This window comes from Anas acuta, chromosome 8 (assembly GCF_963932015.1).
Source record: "Anas acuta chromosome 8, bAnaAcu1.1, whole genome shotgun sequence".
Lineage (NCBI taxonomy): Eukaryota > Metazoa > Chordata > Aves > Anseriformes > Anatidae > Anas > Anas acuta.
The window spans coordinates 30,853,045-30,874,461 of NC_088986.1; the positions used below are offsets into that span (position 1 = coordinate 30,853,045).

At 38.3% G+C, this 21,417-nt stretch overlaps 1 protein-coding gene across 5 annotated transcripts in view; it reads left to right on the forward strand.

Moving 5' to 3' along the window:
- The window catches only part of ARHGAP29 (Rho GTPase activating protein 29), a 57,978-nt gene that overhangs the window by 12,772 nt on the left and 23,789 nt on the right, over positions 1 to 21,417 (forward strand). For all 5 annotated transcript variants that reach the window (XM_068691266.1, XM_068691265.1, XM_068691269.1 and 2 more), the window contains one exon: positions 16,116 to 16,259. In XM_068691266.1, the coding sequence (XP_068547367.1) occupies positions 16,116 to 16,259 (144 nt within the window). The remainder of the gene's footprint in view (positions 1 to 16,115; positions 16,260 to 21,417) is intronic.

The following is a 21,417-nucleotide window of genomic DNA, read 5'->3' on the forward strand; positions in this document are numbered from 1 at the left end:
CTTTGATAAATGTGAATGCCTTTCAAGCTAAAGGATGTAAACAGAGATAAAGAGCAAAGTAAATATAGTTCCTTAAACTTTTTGTTTTAACAAGTTAGAAATTATTACTAAGAGCTCAAAGCCAATAGTAGTGATTTACTCATTTTTTCACAGCTTTTGATACTTTTTATGGTAAAACTTGGAGGGAAAAAATAACCAGGCCTGTAAATGTTTTAGAAGAACTCCCTGACTGCAGCACACTGAAGACCTCGTGGTTGTTTTCCTACGCTTCCCTTCATGCTGTTGTGTTTTTTTTGTCTCTTTGATGAGCAGAGCATCAAGATCCCTGGCTGTGAGTCCTGTCCTGTCCAGTGCTAGGTTTCTCAAACCTGACTACTTCTGCAAAGAAAGCAAGTTTGGCTCAGTCCATAAACACTAGTGAAACCTGTATGAAGGCAAGCCCACGACAAGCGTACGCTGCTTAAGTTTACCTTCAAACCTGATGGGAGACATCAATAGCTAGACCGTTTTTCCCAGGGGGTGCTACGCTTGAACCAGGGGAGAGAACTTCCCACCTGTCTTGCTTCTTCACTTCAGGTCATTCCAAAAGCTGTTTTGCCCAAGCTGCTTGTTTTTCACCAGTCTACATCTTTCAGGCTTTTATTAGGGAGTGTTGGACTTTCAGTGGTTGTGACCTAAGGAGAACCGGAGGAGTTGGGCAATTCCTTTTCTTTGCAGGTTTGTACTATTAGAACACTGTTTAATTATCTGCAGTCATGTAACAAGTCTGCTCTTTCCAATTCTCTGAATGATGGGAGGAAAAACACCTCTTGAAGTTCATTTCAGCAAAGCCGTGTTTTTCATAGTAGAGTGTAAGCTACTAAATAAATGCAGGTTGCTAATGTTGGATAATAAATGCTGTTTCCTCAATTTCAGGGTTTGGAGAAGATTTAAGTTAAACAGTAACTTAGTGGACTGGTAGACAAGTCTGTGGTTGATACCACCCCCCTCCCCCAGCCACATACTCAGCATTCCTGCAGAACAAATGCTCACTTGTTGCTATAGTGTCCAGGAGCAGCAGCCAGGAGGGGTGTGTGTGTCTTGGCTGCCTGTGAGTGTTTAAAATGTAAAATCAACCTTTATGGGTACTCCGGATATTTTTGTTGACTTAAATAATTAGCATATCTGTCTTGAGGAAAACTTTCTTTTTATTATGAAAGCACAAGCGTTTTCTATTTTTATGTTGCTTCGGAAGTCCAACAAGTAAAACCTCCAGTCCGTATGCATTTCAACATGCAAAAGAATCTCAGGACATCTCATTTAAGGAACCTTAGTTTTTTATTAATTAGAGCCTTTCCTTTCTGCAGCAGCAACTAGACTAATGAAACGTATAGTAAGATTAGCAAGACAAAATGTGAATAGTGAGGGACAAAATCAAGTCAGATTTTCTTATTTGACTTTACATTTAAAGTTAGGCCTCTTAAAAACAGAATATTTTCTGATATAGTTGGCAGCTTCATTGAGGAAAGGGAATACTTGGACACACAAGCTGGTGTCCTACAAGAACTCTGCACCACCACCTGAAAGATGAGATTTGATTCATTTCCGCTGAAGTCTTGTGTTCTAGATGGAAGTTTCCATGAATGTAGGAGTACTTGTGTTTTTAAAAAAACAAAAACAAACAAAAAAAAAAACTACTATTGCTAAAATACATTATAGCATATCCACAAATGCATTCTGTTTTATCATTTCTCTGATGCATGAATTTTGGTAAATTGCAATGCAAAACAAGAACATCAATACAAATGGTTACAGTGTACCTAACAGCGTAGAAACAAGTTGGGATTGTCTGGCCCTTTAATGACTGTGACTTCGTGTAGTTTTCATGGACTAAATCATACCTTCCCTCTGTTTCATTGGAAGTGTGCTTCCTATTTATGTTGCTAGGTCACAAAACTGAAGCCAATTTGTTTCTTAATTCTGAGTAAATGTTCATGTAATCTGGCAGTTGCAGTGATTGGGTTATGTTTGATTTAATGTCTTATTATTGGATTGGAGTTAGGACTGTATGGCAGGGCAATAGGTTTGATATGCAGCTGGGACCTTGATCTTCATAGGGAGCTGCTTGCCTTTTTTAAGGAAAATAGGGATTTTATGGGGACTCATTCAATTGAAGTAACTTATATGATGCTGTAGCAAATCGTTATGTTCAGGTTAAACTTTCATCTTAATGACATCCATTATAGAAGAGTGTAAGTGGAGAGCATAGGACTGAAGTAGTTTTATCGTAGAGGCTGTGATTTAGCTCAATGAGGGATTCTTCGTTTTTACCATTTTCCTTGCTGTTTCAAAGCACGTTCTTGGGCTAATTTTTAAAAATCTGTAGAAGTTCATGTTTTCCAGTTTTAGTTATCTTTACTTCACAGACTCTGTCAGCTTAGTAAAGTGAAGATTGGTTGATCAAACTTAACCTCTTTGGAGCTGTGCTCTGCATTGTGATTAAGCTGTTTGAGATACTCGAGCAAACCCAGTTAAGTTTGAAGTGGCAATGAAAGCTTTATTATTGTTTAAATTTCAAATGACAGTGATCATGTATCTAAGGCACGAACCATTGAAAAGCTTTTAAAGGAACTCATAATTCTGGGGAACCCCAGAAATCAGTCCTCTAGTTCTCATTTGCAGTGCTTTTACACGTGAAGCAGCATTTGGAATGGTTCTGGTTGATTAGGTCTAGAACAGCAAATGGATAGAGAATGAATGTGAGGACTTCATGGACTCATTTTCTTGTAACTCACGAAGTAACATACAGTCTTTTTGATTCTCTGTGCTGTATATTACCTGGGTTTCTATTATATTACTATTATATTTATATATTTTAAAAATTTAAGTACTAAGCGATGAGTTAGTGATACTGCTCATATAGCCATGTACACTGAAAGCTGAAGGGAAAGAGAGGCTCTTATTTTGGAAAGAATAAAGTGTGTATTTTAGAAAGAATAAAGGAAATAATATCTCTAGTAATTGTCTTAATTATCATCTAGTTTCAAGAATCTGCAAGATGTTGAAGGCCTGGTGAGGAAGTTTCAGCTGAGATGTGTTTGGCTTTGGTTAAAATAAGTTGCAGGATTGTAGATGAATAATTTGTAGGAAATATATTTGTCGGATGGAGTTTAAGCACAAGTATGTTCTCTCTAATCCCATGCCCATCCCTTTTCAACAAAGGGCTTTTACATCTTGATGGTTTGGTGCCAAATTTGAGTATTGTTATACAGGATTTTGCAAGGATGCTCTTTTGTGAGCATTATATTGAGATATTCCCAGTTCATGAAGGTGTGATCAGTTTAGGGCTCTGTGTTGTGAACAAAGTTAACATCTCAGCTGATGTGCTACTTTTGGACTACAGCGTTGTCTTCACTCCGTTTTTAAGATCAGATGTTACTGAAATAGCTATGGACATGGGATTCCTGTAACATTACCATAAAAGACTGCAAAATATTCACAAATTCCTATTGCTGTTTTAGTGTTGACAATGATATGAACAGATTCTTTAGGATGTTTAAATTCTTTTATCTCTTTGTTGTGTTTTGTTGTTTGTTTGTTTGTTTTCCCTGAAGATTTTTTTTTCCCCACTGATTAAGTAAGGTAGTATAAGACACTTTACTCTTGATGTTACTGCATTCATGGAAAAAAAAGTCCATCCAGAAATTCTTGAATGCTGTCGAGAAGTAGAAAAAGTATTTACTGGAATCACTAAAGCAGAGGTGCAAGAAAAAAAACAGTGCAGGTAAACAAAATGGACAGTGGTCCATGGTCACACAAGTAGGCTAACCTCTGCCAGCTAAGGGCTGCTGAAGGAGGCAGCTGCTCAATGGATGATCCCACATGTTTTGTGCTTCATTTGGTAAGATGTGAATTGTTTACCTGGAAGTATGGTAGCATAAGTGACTGAAATTGGCATTGTGCTGGTTGAATTAAGACAGTTTGTGAAAATGTGAAACAGAGAAAGTGACTGTGATAAATAGCTTATGTCAGTGGAAGAAGGGGAAACTAACAGTAGGATTAAGCTTGCAGAGTGGTCATATTTAAATGCTGTTATTCATCTTTAAACCCTTGTGTAAGAACATGCTAACAAATGCAGCAAGGAACGGAGAATTCCTTTTAGCAGTAGCTGGCTTCAGCTGATGACTAGACATGAGAAACAGGCTGAGATCTTAATTGGAAAGAAGAAATAGGTCTGGAACGTGTAAGTAAATCTCTTAATAATGAGAGAAGCTTGTTGGGCAACCTCAAATGCTGCATGCCTCTGGATGAAAAATGAAATGCATGGGGCTACTAAGTATGTAGTTGACCAAGTTCTGCCTGTTCTTGTTACAATTTTCTCTCCTTCTGTAACTTTTGCTTGCCAGCACTTCCTTTTGCTTGTTACTTTTTTGTTTTGGTTTTTGCTTGTAACTGTTTTTTTTTTTTATAACAGCTGTGTAAATTCAGGACCATAAAGCAAGCATCCTGTGGTCTATCTTTATTTTACCTTTCTATTCTAAGTTATTTGTGAAGAAATACTGCTCAGCTAAAAATATATAGTGAGCTATGCTGTGGGTTGTTGTTGTCTTTGGGTGTGTGCAAGTACTAGTATGACATTGGTTACTACTACAACCAAAGTGTTTGTGTCTTTTCTTCACAAAAATAAAATAAAATAAAATAAAAAATGTTTTGGTGTGAATTAGCTGGTACCAAAGCATTGTGTTGCAGTGGGAATTGGCAGTTCCTGGTTCTAGGAAATGGGAAGATTTTGAAAGTATTTCCTTTTGAGCATTCAAATGGCTCATCATTTTGCTGTTACCTGTGGAAGTCATATAGCCAGGCATACTCTATTGTCGGGTGATTGTTTCAGCACAACTTCAGTGCTGGAACTTCAAACAGTTAATCCTTTATGTTCACCAGTTTCCCAGTTAATGGATGTGATTGGTGACTACTGCAGTGATTTGAATATAACTTAAAATGTAAGTTGATTTTTTCGTTTTCTCTTCTTAATCCAAATAAAAGTGGAATGCTATCACACCCTATATCAGTCCATAACTGTGTTTAAAAGATCCTTTAAAAGAAATGAACAAAGTAAATTCACCTCTTGTTTAACACTATATAATCTCATAATCCTGGTTTTGTGTGGTCTTTGGAAAGCTAGGTGGGCTGTAGCAATGAAATAGCTTCTGCACTCAGTCAGTGACTTAGGCTAGAAGTGGAAGGAGCAGCCATGTAGAACAAATTGTATTTAGTATAAAAGTGAAGTGAGTTAAAGGTTAAGTATTATTTGATAATCTCTTGATATGGTTTACCAAAGACTAAATTTATTTTCTTTTGAATGAATTAAAACAAGTCCATATTGTCCTTTGTGTTTGATACAGTGTGATCAACTTTCGGGGCATATTTTTTTCTTTTCTGATTTGTGGTGTTTTCGGGGGATGTGGTTGTTTTCTTTTCCTCCAGAAATTTGTGTTCTGAAAGTCTGGGGGCGGAGTAATACTCAATTCGAAGCAGTACACAAGGAACGTAGTTGCTTGATGAGGCATAACTGTTTTCTACTTTTTATTTTATGAGCGTCTTTGATAAACTGGGACTATTGTGCTAGGCTGTAGTGAAATGTCATTGAATTAGAAATTAGTAACATACTACTAGAAGTATAGCCAGTAGTCCGTAATCTTGATGGGTGTGACTGGTGAAATACAACTGGTCCGACTTACTGTAATTGTATTCATTAAGAATGCAGTCTTGCATCCAGTTGACAATTTACAATTCTGACTCCAAAATGTGTACTGTAATTGTTGACACATTACCCTCACCTAGTTTTATTCTTAAACTGCTGGCATATTCGGGGGGGGGCTGGGGGGGTGGGAGGGGAGAGATTGGAGGAAATATTAATAGTGGCTAAAATGGCCCTACAGTTATGCCACTCTCATTTGTCAGAAACAGGTAAATAAGGAAGGAAATTCCAGCAGTTTTCATTCCTATTTTTTGGTCTTTAAATATTTTGTTAATAAAAGATTAACGTATTCTGAAGATTAAACTGCATGGCTGAGCACATCTAGGTTAGTTGACTGGAATCTCAAGGCTAGTAGAATACAAAAGTTGGAGGAATGTGGCGTACAGCGTATTGAAATAGATTAATGAAAAGCTGCATTGTGGTAGGTTTTTTGAAAGGCTTCCTCCCACACACAAACGCAGAGTTGATCTGTGAATTTAAATGTGAAATGGATGTGAAGTAACAACTGTTCTGTTGATATCAGTTGGCACACCAAACATAATGAAAACATTTAACTGTTTTCAGTGTAGGCAGAATTACAAGATTTTGATTATTCTAATGTATTTTACGTGTGTACACCATTTATTGAGACTTTTAGAAAATATATTTTTGTTAGAACATCTTAGTTTTTGCAACTTCAATTTCTTCAGCTTCTAATAATTTCTAATTTAATTGTACATCCTTAATTCTAATGGGTCTGTCATTATACCAATTTAGACTTAAAAAGAAATTTGGAATCAAATTAGGCTACACCACTACCCCTAAAAAAAAAAAAATAATACTGGAAAAAAAGCACTTGAGCTCCTTTACAGAGCCATGGAAAAAAAGTTATTTGCTAGTTCTGCCTGCGCTGATGAGAGTAATATTTGCTATAAAGAGTGGCAATCTTTCCTGTCCTCGAGCAAGTGGCTGCAGGCAATCGTTTCAGAACAGAAGTGAAATAAGATGTTTGTGTAGTGATTGTCACTTATGTCCAGCATTGGTAAGGTATGGTCATTTGGGGCCAATAGGATCTCGTGTTGCTCTGCCTCTTCCTAGGATGCGCCTGTGCCACCGTTTCCTCCCCCTTCAGTTTTGCTACCTGGGAAAAATAAGGGCATCAATTGGCACCCAGTCCTTTCCATGCTTGAAGCTCCAGACAAATACTATATGATAACAGCTTTTCCATGCACCACATAACTCCTTACTGGCAGTGGTTTTCTTTTTATGACTAAGGAGAGGGGGGAAACAGGTGTTGCAGAAGTCTTGGGTTTGGGGTGTCCCTGACAATGGCATCTTAGTGCCTAAGAGGCACTTGGGCATCATTGTCGTATTGTTCCTTCTATGGGACTTATTCAAAGGCTTTTTATCTTAAATTCCCTTGTTGAGTGTTTAATGACACTTATTTTAATCAGAGAATAGGCTATAGAGGTCCCTAAACTTCCTGTGAAGTGAAGTGTACCTCAACTTTCAGGGAGTCATCAGTGGCTTGCTAACATTGAGACCTAAACCCGTCTGCTGTCTGGTAATGATTTGAGGTGTTTTGACTGGAAGGTGTAAAGTAAGAACCTGAGCCTCCACCTCCTGACCCGAGGTGGGAAGCCATTTACAGAGCTAACCCTGTAGGGTCTTAGCTACCTACCAAATAATTGGTATGTCTGCTTGTTTTGTCTGTCACACCCCAGTTCCCACTGCTATAAAACCATATGCTGCCTGTGCTCAGGTTGGGGACTGGAATGGAGGTAGGAGATGTCTGAGGCAATGCAGACATGCCCTAAGAGGTCCTGCTGGCCGACATCACTCAGCGCAAGGCCTGCTGTGGGTGGAACCTGCATTGCCTCAGCTGTAACAAGTGGTAGGTGTAGGGTGCTCTTCCTGTCGTCTTCCATCCTGGCATTTCTTTCTCTTCTGTTCTGTGAGGAGTGGGATAAATATGTATATTTCTTTTCTGTAAGAGCAGTTGAAAAGAGGATTGCCACAAAGAACAGCTGCTTTCTTACAGCAAATCCATAAGTCCCAGCAGCTGTGATTTGTTCAAGTAGAACGTGACTGGATAGAGGGATGTGTTTTGGTTGTATGACAGATTTCAAAAGAGGTAGGTGGATAGTCGTGTGGTACTCAACAAAAGGTTTTCATGCTGGAAATCTTGCTTGGAACTCTTTACTAACAGAAGATAGTCTCATGTTTTTATCCAAGAGCAATTTTTCTGGAAAAAAAAATTTGCACTTTTGTGCTGATTTTCTCAAAAAGTCAAGGAAGATCTGCCTTTAAAATATTTAAATTGCAAATACCAGGTATTCTTTCATTTACACCTAAATTTGTAACCTAATTTTAAGATCAAATATAGTAGTTGAGGGAACTAACTTGCTAAATGTGAAATATTTTATGTGCAAATTGTTTTTATAATACAATAAATGAACTACATTTAATGTACTGTAGTCAATAAGCTATTTGCATAAAATATCCATGGAGCCTCATAGAATTGGATATGTACATTATTCTTCTAAAAAGAAGTCCTAAATTTTGATGCTTTTATGTCAAATGTAGGGATTGGGGCTACAATTTCTTATACCTTCATTCCTAATGAAATGTCAAATGTCCTTAGATTTTCTTTATTGAATTAATTGTTTAACTGTTTATTTTCCATAAGTGGTCACATTTGCTGCAATATAAAGTGATTGAAGTACTGTTTGCAGTGAATTCTGGAGCCCGTGTTCCCAAGGAGTATGAATTTGGTGTAGTATCTCTTAATGATGTTATGATAACAACATTGCCATGATATTGATTAACAAAAAAGGTAGGACTGGTTAGCTTGTTATTTTGAAAACTTCTAGTACAAAGGAAAAAAAATCTAGATTTAAAACTGCTGTAAGGCAATTTATTCCTTGGGATATTCAAAAGTAGACAGCTTCTCAATACGTTGAGCAATTTAAGAAGAAATGATAGGCAGGCTTTTTTTTTTCTTTCCATTCTTCCAAGTTGCAGAGTTAGAGCTCAGAAATCATAACTGAAAGGTATATACATTTCATTTGGCATAAATCTTCCTCAGAGGCTTTTACAGTAGCTTCTTAAAAACATCTGTTAATTTCTGAGTATTTTATTAGCTATTTCTGTGAAAACTAATGTTCATCCCTCTTGGGAAAATTCATAAACAGGTCACATTTTCTCATCTGAAAGTCTAGAACAAGTTATTTCACGTGTTGGGTTTCCAATAGTTGTTTGTGGTGGTGGTAGTGTGTTGTGTGTTTTGTTTGTTGGTTTTTTGTTGTTTTTTTTTTTTTTAAGTGACCAATTACAGAGGAAATACTCTAAAAATCTTAGTGGTTGTTTTGTGGTAAGAGGTAGGCTTTTGTCTGTGACTTTTGTGAACCAGGTAAATAATGAAAAGTTGATGAGGATAGATGCCTTGTTATGTGCTAGAAAAGTGTGTTGGGTGTTTATTTTTCCAGGTGCTTATGCATGCAGAGCAAAGGAAAATGGCTGAAAGCAATGCTAAGGATGTAATGGACACTAATGCTGTTTTAATGTGCTTTTCTATGAAGAACACTGCTAGCTGTTTTACACAGATGATTAGTTGTGTGTGGTTTTTGGCTTTAGACCTGCAGGCTTCTATCAGAGCAGAAATCATCATGGCTTAGTTTTTGTCAGAACCATTTAATACACTGAGTATGACTTAAACATGAGACTGCGCTACAGCAATTACAGCTTTTGTTTTGTAGCAGCATGTATGTGAAAGTACAAATTTCAAAGAAATGAAGATTTTTTAAAAATATACAGGATCTAATTTCAATGCGTGCAAATAGGAATAGTAGTTTCATTTCCCAATAAAACTTAATAAACTAACTGTAGTCAAAGATGGATCTTGAAAGCAGAGGTGTGCAAGGCTCAAAGCCAAGGAGAATAAATAGTCCCTTTACAATTGTCCTGACAAGAAAAATAAAATACAGTTAGCAACACCTGGTTTGCTTTAATAATATAGCTTATTCTTGTAGATTTTGACTTTGTGATGGATTCGGAGCTATAGACTGGAAGTCCTGGGTTTCATTCTGTGTAAAATGACTCCATTTGATTGCCACCTCTCCTGCCTGTCTCTAAACCATTCACTTTGGTTTACACAGCTCAGAGGGGAGGTGTTGCTACTGTAGAAATTGTGACTTTCTTAAATAACAGAAAAAATAAGATTTCCTGAAGTTCAGGCCAGCTGCTGAAGAACAACAATACCTCACTTGGTATAAAATTAGTGGAGCAGATGAATAATACCCAAACTGATCTGGGTGCATGATTGTATTTATTGCACTTGCCAAAGCACATAATACAAAGTCTGGGCTCATTTTGTGGTGTTGTGCCAGCTGCACCAGCAGTCTGTGTCAGCTGTGAGAAGCCAGGCAGCTGATTTAGCATCAAGCTCCAGGTTCATTCAGGTGGTGTCTAATGATTAACCCCTTGCCATTTTGAACAACCTCAGGCTGCTTTATGACTAGTCAGCACTCTGTGCTGTGTGGCAGTAGCATTTTCTGGTACTAGAAAAAAATAAAGATAGGTTGCTCGTTACCGGCCCCTGGCCTGTTTCTTGATGTTGAAGGGATAGGTAGGTAGCTTCTAATTCTGTGCTGTAAAATGAGGCTGAAGCACAATGACTTTCCTAGTGCCACTGGCAGCTTGCAGCCTTTCTGGAGATTTTAACACTACAGCATTCTAGGATAAATTCTTTGAACTTCTGAATTTTTGTTTTTCAGTTACTTAAAATGCTTTGTTCTATATATTTGTGGCATGTTTATACAGCCAAATAAAGGAACAAATGATAGCTAAAGCTGCTATTCTCATCCCTCCTGAACCATGGCCACCAAGAAATAAAATACCTCCACAGCCATTACAGTAAATAAGTTTTGTTCATTTTATGTTTGTACAATTAAATAAAATCATTTCTAGCTGATACGTATATTTTGTTGCAAAAGTTTCCAAGAGACTAGAATAAAAAGCACTAACAAAGGTCAGCTGTACAGACCACCATGTAAAAGATACTTTAACTGTATGTTTTGATTTAGATCTTGATGTTTTTGACTAATAGTGACCTCTTGTCAGATCAGACGAAGAAGGCGTACTGCCAGGCATGTTAATGGGGCTAAAGAGAGGGAGGAGGAAAGGCAGGAATAAAACAACAGATTAATCTGAGGCTGTCTCCCAGAGCTGTGGATGTATGAATTAAGTGATTTCCATACAGTTCACTGCAGTATGACTGTTTTGCTTACTCTGTGGTGCTCACTGGGAGTCTCATAGCCATTTGGATGGGGTTCAGAACTGACTGCTGGCAGTTTCCTAGTACACAATGTGGGCACTGTTGAACGTGATAGTAACACAACTCTAGCTTAATGTTGTCTTTTCCTTCTTAACTTCATTCTAAAGCTGTTCTCTTTTTTTTATTATTAAATCTCAATGACATAAGTGGCGATACCATTTAATCTTTCTCAGTAACATAACAGAAACAGAATGTAGTTTACCACGATGCCAAAAATGAGATTTTCGGTAAATAAGAGATGGCAGTCTTTTAGCCAAGGTGTTGGCCTTGCAGAAGAAATGTTGGGTACTCAAACATATTCCCTCTGAATTTTTCCAAGATAAGAGAGGAGTTTGTGTTCTCATCTGGTTGCATTGTCATCTTCTTAATCTAGTAACAACTCCTGCAGATCTAGGTAGTAGTTGCATGTTAGATCCCTATCAAAGACAAAACATTAAATCATACTCGTGGAGATAAACTGTGAAAAAACACAGGTTAGCTTGTTTTACAATAAAACTTTCATGACACGTGAGATGAGTGTATATGTGTTTCCCTCGCAGTTAGAAGTGTCTGTGTGGCTCTGGGAAGAATGCATGGCGTGTTATTCCACACTGATATCTTCCATTGTGCGTAACGTTCCTGAAAGCTGTTAAATGCATGTAGTAAAATAATTCAATTTTCCTGTTTCTAATAAGCTTCGTGTGGAAAGCGGGACATCGTTATGTGGTGTTCACTAGACTATTTGCTTTCAATGTCTCGTGTGTAACCTGCCTTCAAGAATTTTTCACAGATGTGTTACTTCTCGGCTGTTTTATCTAGATGGCCTGTGACCAATTTCAGTTTCAAACAACTGACTGTGACCAGCTTCAGTTTTAAACAAGTTTTTTTTAGCTATGGCATAACAATAGTTTTGTTAACTGGCTTCTTTTATCTCATGACTTCTGGAAGTTGGGTGGTGGAGGATGTTTGCTGTTGCTACAAAGTGTTGATGTTCTAGGTGGAGAAGCTGTGACCAGGATGGGGCATGCGTCTCTTGCAGGGGTCTGAACAGCAGTGTAGGGTGGGTGATGGCAGTGCAGTGGAAAAGCTGTATGTTAGTCCACATTGAAACTTCTCCTGGCAAACGTTAGTTGAAATAAACAGCTTCAGAAATGTTTGGACCAACAGTAAATCTGATCAGACAAAAGAATCCCAGCCAACTGACACAGCAGTGCTTTTCCCAACTGCGTGTATTGTGATCAGCCCTGACTTGGCAGGGAGGGTGACTGGCGCTGGCAAGCTTGATGAGCAAATCTTCTTTTGTTTTGGATGAATAGAATCCATAGCAGTAAGGCCATTACTGCTAGCTAATGTTTATTAAACGAGGGCTTCCCTTTGAGAAATATCTACAATTAAAATAGGTTACCTGTTTTTTACACTAAGGGTAGCTGTTTCAATCACATTTACGACCACTCCATCGAGGAGTGGGATGCTCATGCCAGAACCTCAGGTGGAAAGCCTGTTGGTGTTAGCCAGGCTAGCTGCTTTGCTGTATTGTCCTTGTGTATTAGATTTTTCTGCAGGTGAGTTGAGGCTGTCAACTAATATCTTAATGTAGGCTCGTCAACTTCGAAAACAAGCTTTTTATGTCCTATCCTTCTTTCTCTGCTTCTCATACAGAGCACACTTCTTGCAGTCACCTTTACGTTTGGGATCAGTTTGTTTTCAGCTGAAGTAAATGATGGGTTAAACCCCAGTAACAGAAGATTTGCAGACCAACTACTAAGCTCTTCCAAGCCATTTGTGTTCACTTTCAGGAGCTCTCTTTTTGGCCAGAGAGGGCTGGTTGATTCTTAAAGCAAGACGTCCAACAGACTCATCAGTGAGGCAAGCAGCTGGACTTGTGTGTCCTCTCTTCCACTAACACCGTTGCATTGCTCTGGTCCAGAGTACTAACTAGTTTTTCATAGTATTGGAATTCACGTTATCAACCTTGAGAACAACCTATATATATCTTAAACTTGACATAGTATCCATTGCTGGAGGAATTTCCTGCTTGCCTTCGTATAGATAAATGAACTTGTACCATGAGGCAAGAAAGGACAGAAGAAAAACTGAAAGTAAATTCTGAGTTTTGTGACTACTGAAGTCAGATTGGATTGCTGCAGGAGCACTTGCTGCTACATTTCCTCATGCATCTTTTCACTGTAAACAGTGTTTGCTCTACCGTTGTTTTGGTCTCTGGGAACTCTTCAGTATTGAAACTATTTTTATTAATCTGGCATATTTAGATTCTTTTACTACCTGAGGTTTATAAACCTGTCACAACCAGGAAATCCCTCTATTAGCACGTCTTTGAGTTTCACATGCTGAGTGTGGGGTCACTGTAGTTCCTGATGGCTTCTGCCCCCTCCCTGATCACTCCTTGTGTCACGGTCCTTTTGTCTTTGCAGGCACAGAAACAATGTTTGTTACTCTGTAAACAAATAATACTGTGGTGGAATCTCAGTTGGGTGTAGCCAGATTTTTGTTTTTGAGAGTAAATAATGAACTTCATGCTTGAATGCATTTTAGTGATAGTGTTTCTCTGGGATGGTATGATAAACTTCTAATTCAACTCAGCAGTTGTTTTCGACATGTGTTTTCCTTTGAAGCTTACCGCTTCTGTTTCAGACGTGAGGAGGCTTGTGTCCTTTGAGATTTTTCTCTATATATCTCCTTTCCCTCTCTACCCTTTTTTGCTTGTTTTCCCCAGCTCTGCTGGTCTGGGAAGGTATTAAATGTTAATACTCAGAAACAGCATCTTGGTATCAGATATACTTTAATTAGCCTCCTGTATGACTTTTTTTTTTTTTTTTTTTGCCTTTACCCAACCTGTAAGGAACCTTAAGAGGCTGTTTTATCCTGTAATAACAAGCCTGTATTTGCAGATCATACTGAACTCTGCAGAGGAACTTGTTCAGTTTGTCATGTGTCTGTAATGCCATCCTTCCTGAGGATCTGGGAGCAGTCTGTAGACTGGCTTGCCTGCTTTCCTGCCTTGTTTGCCCTCCCATACTTGTTATGGGACCACAAGTCTGCCCACCATGTCACCAAAGGATCTGGCTATAGTGTATGTGCATGGGTATTCCACATCACTTAATCATAACCTGATGACGTGTATCCATCAAAAGATTGGGTGCCTTCATCTTGCATCTCATGAGAGATGCAGTTCTGGTCAGGTAGTGCACTAGTGCAGACCATTGCTAGTTGTCCTTGTTCCCATGTGAGCTCCTGTCAATGCTGTGTTTTGGCGAGGAATTATACAGGTCTCTTGCACGAAGCATCACCATTTCTTGTTTTGACTCTAGCTCCTGCTTGCTTTGTCTAATCTTCTGAGGTGTGCTGCTCTTAACTGAAAGAGATGGTAAGCATTTGATTCTATCCACTGTTTTCATACTTCTCTGTAGGCTTCTTTCAGACCCCTATAAGTCACCTTTTTTCCAGTGTCCCAACTCCCAGTACTGTTGTTTCAAGCCTAGATAACTTTTCATATTAAATTTCAAACCTGGAGCCTTTAGATCAAAGTGTATTTGTCATGAATTACTTCCACCATTAATGTGGATGTACTGAATTCTTGCCATGTTTTGTACCAGTATCTTCGCACTTTGTGCTGTTGTCTTGTCAGTTCAAAATCACTGGATGCATAAATGTAAATGAAGATGAAGATACAGCTATGTTTCTCTTCAGTAAATTGCATACAGCTTCCTTAATTTATGGCTGTGTGAGATGGGTTTTTCTAGCCTTCTGCATATCCTGTCAAGGATACAGAGCTTCCTACCCCCCTCCAGCAGGAAAAAACATGCAAAGTGCCAGTGAAGGGTAGATAATGTTTTGCCTTAGTCCACTTCCTGAGTCAGGCTTTTTCCTTTGACCATGTAAAAGCCAGACGGAGTTGAAAAAATCTCCTGATGTTGGACATCTAGGGACGTAAAGCCTGAAGCATAGTGATCCTTAGAAGGCTTGCTATTGGGGATTGTACAAGTTTACTTTTGTACGCAATAAAATGCAGTATTGTTGATTTGTAGACTTCCCCACCTACACACTACAGTACTGACGTATCATGTTGTACTTTGCTGATTCTTTAGAAAAATCAGGTACTTCTGGCCTGAATGTAATGTCTTGTAGTCAGAATAAAATGGCTCAAATTTGCTCTGAGTAATACTGGATCAATTTGCACTGTACTAAATTGTCTGTATTGACCTGTTTGTTATCGTGCCCACAGACAGCACAGAAATGCCATTCCTTTCTGCTCTGTGGGGAAGTGAGTCAGCTTGTACTAGATCCTCTTTTTCTTTTTCATAAGCTAGACTTTCCTGAGTTTGAAAGCTCTTTACCACAACTTGCAACGCAGCACTCTCGTGCATGTGAAACTTTTTCCTGTGCACCAGCACCTTTTCTGTAACAGAACGGAAGAGCTCGTGGTTCAACCTGTGCAATGTATACAACAGGAACTATTAAAAAAATAAAGTGTGTTTGGGGGAAGGGGGTTGGTGACCGAAGGCAGAGGCACAAAGCAGGAGAAATATGCTGTAGGAAGGAGTGTATGTTGTCTCATGTATGCTTTTTTGAGAATTTTTCAGCTTAGAAAATTCTACAAAAAATATTTTGGTTTTCAACTTCTTTATCTGGTTTGACATGCCCAAGGACAGACCCTTGTTGGATCTAGGCCTATATACTAAAAATGCTTAAGATTTAACTGATGTTTGTTAAAAGCTAACCAACATTTGCCAGAAATTTGTTGTTTTGTGTAATTCTATGACTATACAGAAGTGACATGGAACTTGAGTTCTTTGTATGATTGAGTTTTTTTATATGCATGTTTTTTGAATATATGTAATTATCAAAATGGTGATTGATCAAATGGCATAAGAAGTTGGTTTAATTCAGAAACCTGAGGGTATTGGTGTATAATCCGTAACATGGGTTTTAATTTTTTATTATTCCTGCTTGACTTTTTTTTTTTGAAAACAATTTCACTTGCAATGTTGCATGTCATTAACATATAATTTTTGGCAAAAATTCACTGTTCTAATATAGTCTCTTGTCTACTTTTTTTTTTTCCAGAAAATCGAGATGGCCTGCATCAGGTAGTACACGAACACTTGGGAGAGTTGCTGCGTGTTTTAAAAGCAGTGATAAATAAACATCAGACCCTAAACTCAGTTGATATTCTTAGTGCTGCCGGAACAGTTATTGCAAAAGTAAAAGGTAAGGAATACTGCTTTTTAAATTCAGGGAGAAATTTAATGAGTGACTTGCTTGACTATGGCTTAGTGTTTTAGGTGGGATTCTTTGTATACAGAAGAAACAAGTTTTTTAATAGCAAAACATTAACACGTTTAATATACCTTCTCTAAGTGAAACGTAATATTAAATAGTTTGTTCTCCTATTGTAATAAAATTCTGTTGAAAGGAAGCTAGCTGCAAAACCACACTGAATTCTAAAAGCACAAACCTTTGATCTTGATCTGTTCTTTACCTTTATCTCAGAATAATATATCAGAATGATAAGCATCAGGTTTATCCACAGAGATTTGCCAAAAATCTTTGAGTTCTGTGAATTTATAGGGATGGTGTTAGATTTATATCAAGTGAAGAAATACTTAAATGAGCAATCCAAATCTGAATGGCCTAACTCTTCTTAAATAAATTTCTTAAAACAGATCATAAGCATGGTCAAGGTAACAACAAAGGATTGCAGGCATATATGTTAATACTTTCTGTTACTGGCCTTTACTGTTGCAGTTTTCTGTGTGTCAGACAGATACCAATGGTGTAGCATAAAACTGTTTGAGCCCAGTAAATCATAGCTGTTTCTTTTCTGTGTAGACTTTGACTACAGCTCTCCCTGTTCTATAAATTCACTATATTCCTGTGGAACAAGCAGTTTATTCAATGTAGCATGGAGAATGCTTTCAGTAGGGTTAAATCTGCACCTCTTATGTTATAATCAGGTGGAACGTCTTTGATCAGAGATGTCTAGTTTAGTTTTTCTCCTTGTTCTAGTTTTTTTCCTCATTTCCTCATTAATGTTAGTATGTCTGAATATATACTACCAACTCAGTGAAGTAGGAATTTCAGTGAAAACACCAACGTGTTTAGCTGCCTGATTCCTGTACCTCAGATTCTTCCAGGCTTTTCCTAGCTTCTTTATATTAATACGTAGTTTTAGCTGTTTGTTTGATCCTGGAGTATGGCAGCTACTAGCTGCCCATTTTGTTTTTTATTCTGGCTGCATGTAGAATGTTCTGTAGGTCTCCCTGGTATTTGATATGATTGCAGGATTGTAGCTCGGCAACCTCTGAGCTTGCTTTAGAGCATTGTATGTAACAGTAGAAAAATAGAGGGTATCCTTGAAATGTTGTTTGCCTGGCTGCTCTCTGGAAGACGTGTGAAATTGTAATCAGGTATGTATCAATGAGAACAGGTGAAATGTTTAGTGAGTGTAACTCTACAGCCACCTTATACAAGCTGTTCCCATGCTGTAGTGTTATGGTAAGATTCCTTTGTCTGTTGGACACAGGGCAATGTTGAGCTGCTCCTTCTTTAGTTAGAGCAACCTTGAGGAGAACTGACTCAAGATATGCAAGCAAATCAAATTATGTCAATCTTCGCTAAATCCTATTTCCAAAATGTTTGCAATGATATCGATCCTTTCTGGACTACGTGCTTTATCAAGATTGCTGTTGATATGCAGTGACCCAAACTGACTAATTCCTATGCCATTTGAGAGTACCATTGCTGGGTAAAGCAATTATTTTCATCCTCTTGTGAGGTAACGATGTTGATAGATCCCATAAATATGATGGTCTTCTTTATAGCAAGTGCACTTTTTCATCATTTTTTTTTGTATTTGTTTTAATGTCCGTTCTTCATCCTTGGTCACTTTCTGTAGTTCTGTTACAGAACCAGTTAACCAGATATAGGCGTACATGTTTTTCTCCCATTCCCTTCTGAAGAGAAGCATTAAATACTTTGTTGAAATACATAATTTTTTGGGGGGTTGTGTTCTGGATGTTTCAAATTCTAATCAATTCCTTTAGAGTATTTGAAATTTTCTGAATCCGATACCATGCATAGTTATTCTCTCATCTTTTCACAGTGTTCGATCATAGAGTTTCAATAGCACTGAACCCTGGTCAGGTGTACTGGTGTTTCATACATTCTCTTACAGGCATCTATTTCTGCCTGGTTTGATAAGTAGCTGTTTTTTGAATAGTTACTTTAGGATTCATTCATTTCTCTGGATCTTCTGGAGCAGAAGAAGTAACTTGTATTAAGCTGCTTTTTGGTGATACAGATACTTACAAATACTTTTTGACTTTTTCTCATGGTAACAAGATTTAGTATGTTTGCACTTCAAATAAAAGCCTCAATGTTAGCTAGTTAAGTTCACTTACTGTTAATATGTTATCAGCAACTATAGTTGTAGAGGACTGCATAATTTTCTAAATGGAAAGAGAAACTACTGTTAGGAAAACTACTGCATGTTGTATAAGTACTGAATTTTGAAGTAAATATTCTTTATTCTAAGAATGCCACTTGAAGCAAAAGCAGTACAGTCATGTCATCCAGTTTTCTGGCAAATGTATTCAGGTGGGTTGTTGTAAGACTGAGGTATGTCTGAAAAGTGTGTGTTCAGCCACAGCTCACTTGATATGATCTTGTGTGATGAGAAACCTCAAAGAAAAAAGCATATTAGTGGGTGATTTTATTACATTTGGACTTTGGACTTGAGCTGGAATCGAGTACAAGTTTTGGCACACACCAGGTTGCATTAATTTTTTAATAATTTTCTTATAGGCAATAGTTTGATAGTACTGAAAATCTAGCTTGAAGACTTGCTACAGTGATTGTATGGTGCACAGTGCTGATCTGATACAAATGTGTTCTTCTATTTAGAACATATAAATAAATTATCTGATACAATAAAAGACTGGTGTGGAATTACTCTTAATAGCATTCTGAATAGTTTCTCATGGAGTTACTCATCTGTCTCATAAGCAGCATATATTCGGCCGGCCTAGAATTGAGAAGCTGGCATAAATTGTCTGACTCTTCTTTGGCTAAAGCAAACACGAGCTCGCTCTGTGGTGAATCATCATTCTTCTGAGCCTGTGCTGTGTGACCTGGCACTGTGCAGTTCCCAAGTTAATTCCCAAGGAAATGGAGCCTGAGATGAAGCTAAAGACCATGGTCTCCATCAGTCCTCCCTCAATATTTGTAGCCTTTGATACAAAAAACATGTACATGAAGACTTTAGTATCACTTACTACTGGTTGCTCAGTCACTTAGAGTATTCGTTATGTCTGGAGATAGAAATGGGAAGTTACAGGACTTCAGCTTGTTCAGATTGTTCCTTCAGTCTTCTCAGAGAACAGCAGAACCTTGGTTGTATGGAAAAGGCCTGTGTCCCCCCGCAGCATCATCTGTACTAAACGTGAGGGCAACTTGTCCCTCTCCTCAGCACCTGTTTGGTTCTCACAGCTGGTTTTTGTGTGAGCATTGCGTTACTCAGCGTCTGTGTTCAAACTGAAGTAAACTGCTGCTGGAAGTGAGGAAGTTCAAGTAAAAATATCACATGTTGCAGTGAATAGTGGTCATATCAGACCTTGAGTTTGCTTACAGTGGCCTGTCAGTAATACAAGGATTCACAGGTTTTCGTGTGTGGTTATTTCACTAGAAGTAATGTAACTTCTGGATAAACAGGAAGCTACAAGAATGAGAGGACTCAGTAGGATAGAAATAGTATCCTTTTTCCTCTGTCTTCGCAGGCTGTGTTAATGTGACTTTATGGAATAAGTTCATCTGAATCATCTGCTTCTCGTCACTGGAAGACAGAACTATAAAAAGATGTGGAAGCACTCTGTAGTCAAATTTATGACTGGGAAGCTTAACCTGCCACAGAAAATTTCTAATGTTGTTTATATAGGAGGCAATGAAACAGCAGCAACTTGGCATTTACATGTGATTATTTTTTTTTCCTTTTCAGAAATAGAAGCTTTAACGTCTATTAACTTAACTGTTTTAGGTTCTTGAAAGATCTCTGTGAATCTGCGGAATGCCAGGTTTTCAGTCCTAGGTTGTATTTGGAACTTTAGACAGGGATGTATGGTTATTTTAACAAATTGTATGGTGATTTTAACAAATTGCCTTTGTTCTTAATGAAATCAGTTAGAGTAACTTTAGAGACAGTGATTGGGGGAAGAGTTGGAAATCTGGCTTGTGATAGGTTTTTAATACCTAATACTTTCTCTTTTGGACAGGTTGAAGGAGAAACTAACTATGTAGCATGTTACTTTAATCTTGTTACAGAGTGATGTTTGGCAGAACAGATCATGTCAGACCCTACCATTCTAAACTGAAATGCAGGGAAATGTGGAGGGGAAGAAAAAAACCAAACAGCCTTGTTCTCTCAAGTTGCACCTTTAATTGAATAGAATAGTTCAGTTGGAAGGAACCCACAAAAGTCATCAAGTCCAGCTGCCTCACCAATACAAGGCTAACCAAAGTTAAAGCGTACTATTGAGGGCACTGTCCAAATGGCTCTTGACACTGACAGGTGTGCGGCATCAACCACCTTTCTAAGAAGCCTGTTCCAGTGTTCAACCGCCCTTACGGTAAAGAAATTATTCTTTGTGCCCAACTGGAACCTCCCGTGGCACAACTTTGTGCTGTCCCTCATTTCCTGTCATCAGTTCCCAGGGAGCAGAGGCCAAGAGGCCAGCACCTCCCTTTGGGCTCCCCTGCCTCAGGAGCTGTAGAGAGAAATGAGGTCGCACCTCTGACTCCTCCTCTTCAGACCAGACAACAAAGTGTACTCTGCCTCTCCTCATAGGACATGCCCTCCTGTTCATCTCACAGTTGAACAATTCATCCAGAAGGATGCTGTGAGGGACAGTATCAAAGGCCTTACTGAAGTCCGGAAAGACCACATCACCTGCTTTCCCTTCATCCACCAAGCAGGTGACCTTGTTCTAGAATGATATCAAATTAAGAAGGCAGGAGTTGCCCTCCTTAACCCATGTTGACTATGCCTGATAACAGCTTAGTGATTTAAATGCATTTCAGTAACACACAGAATAATCTTCTCCATAAATTTTCCAGTGACTGAGGTAGAACTAACAGGTCTGTAGTTTCCTGGGTCAGCAGGGACATCCTCAGAATCTCAAGACCTTTGGTAAATTGTTGAGATAGGTCCAGCTGTAACAGCCACTAATTTCCTCTGTACTCTGGGATGAATCCTGTCAGGCCCCAGGAATGTTCATCAGCTGATACAACTTGGACATGATGTGGTTCACTGTGCCTCTATGCTTGGACTGTACTCCTCATGCATACTTGCCTGTGTGCTTTGTGAAGAGTGTCT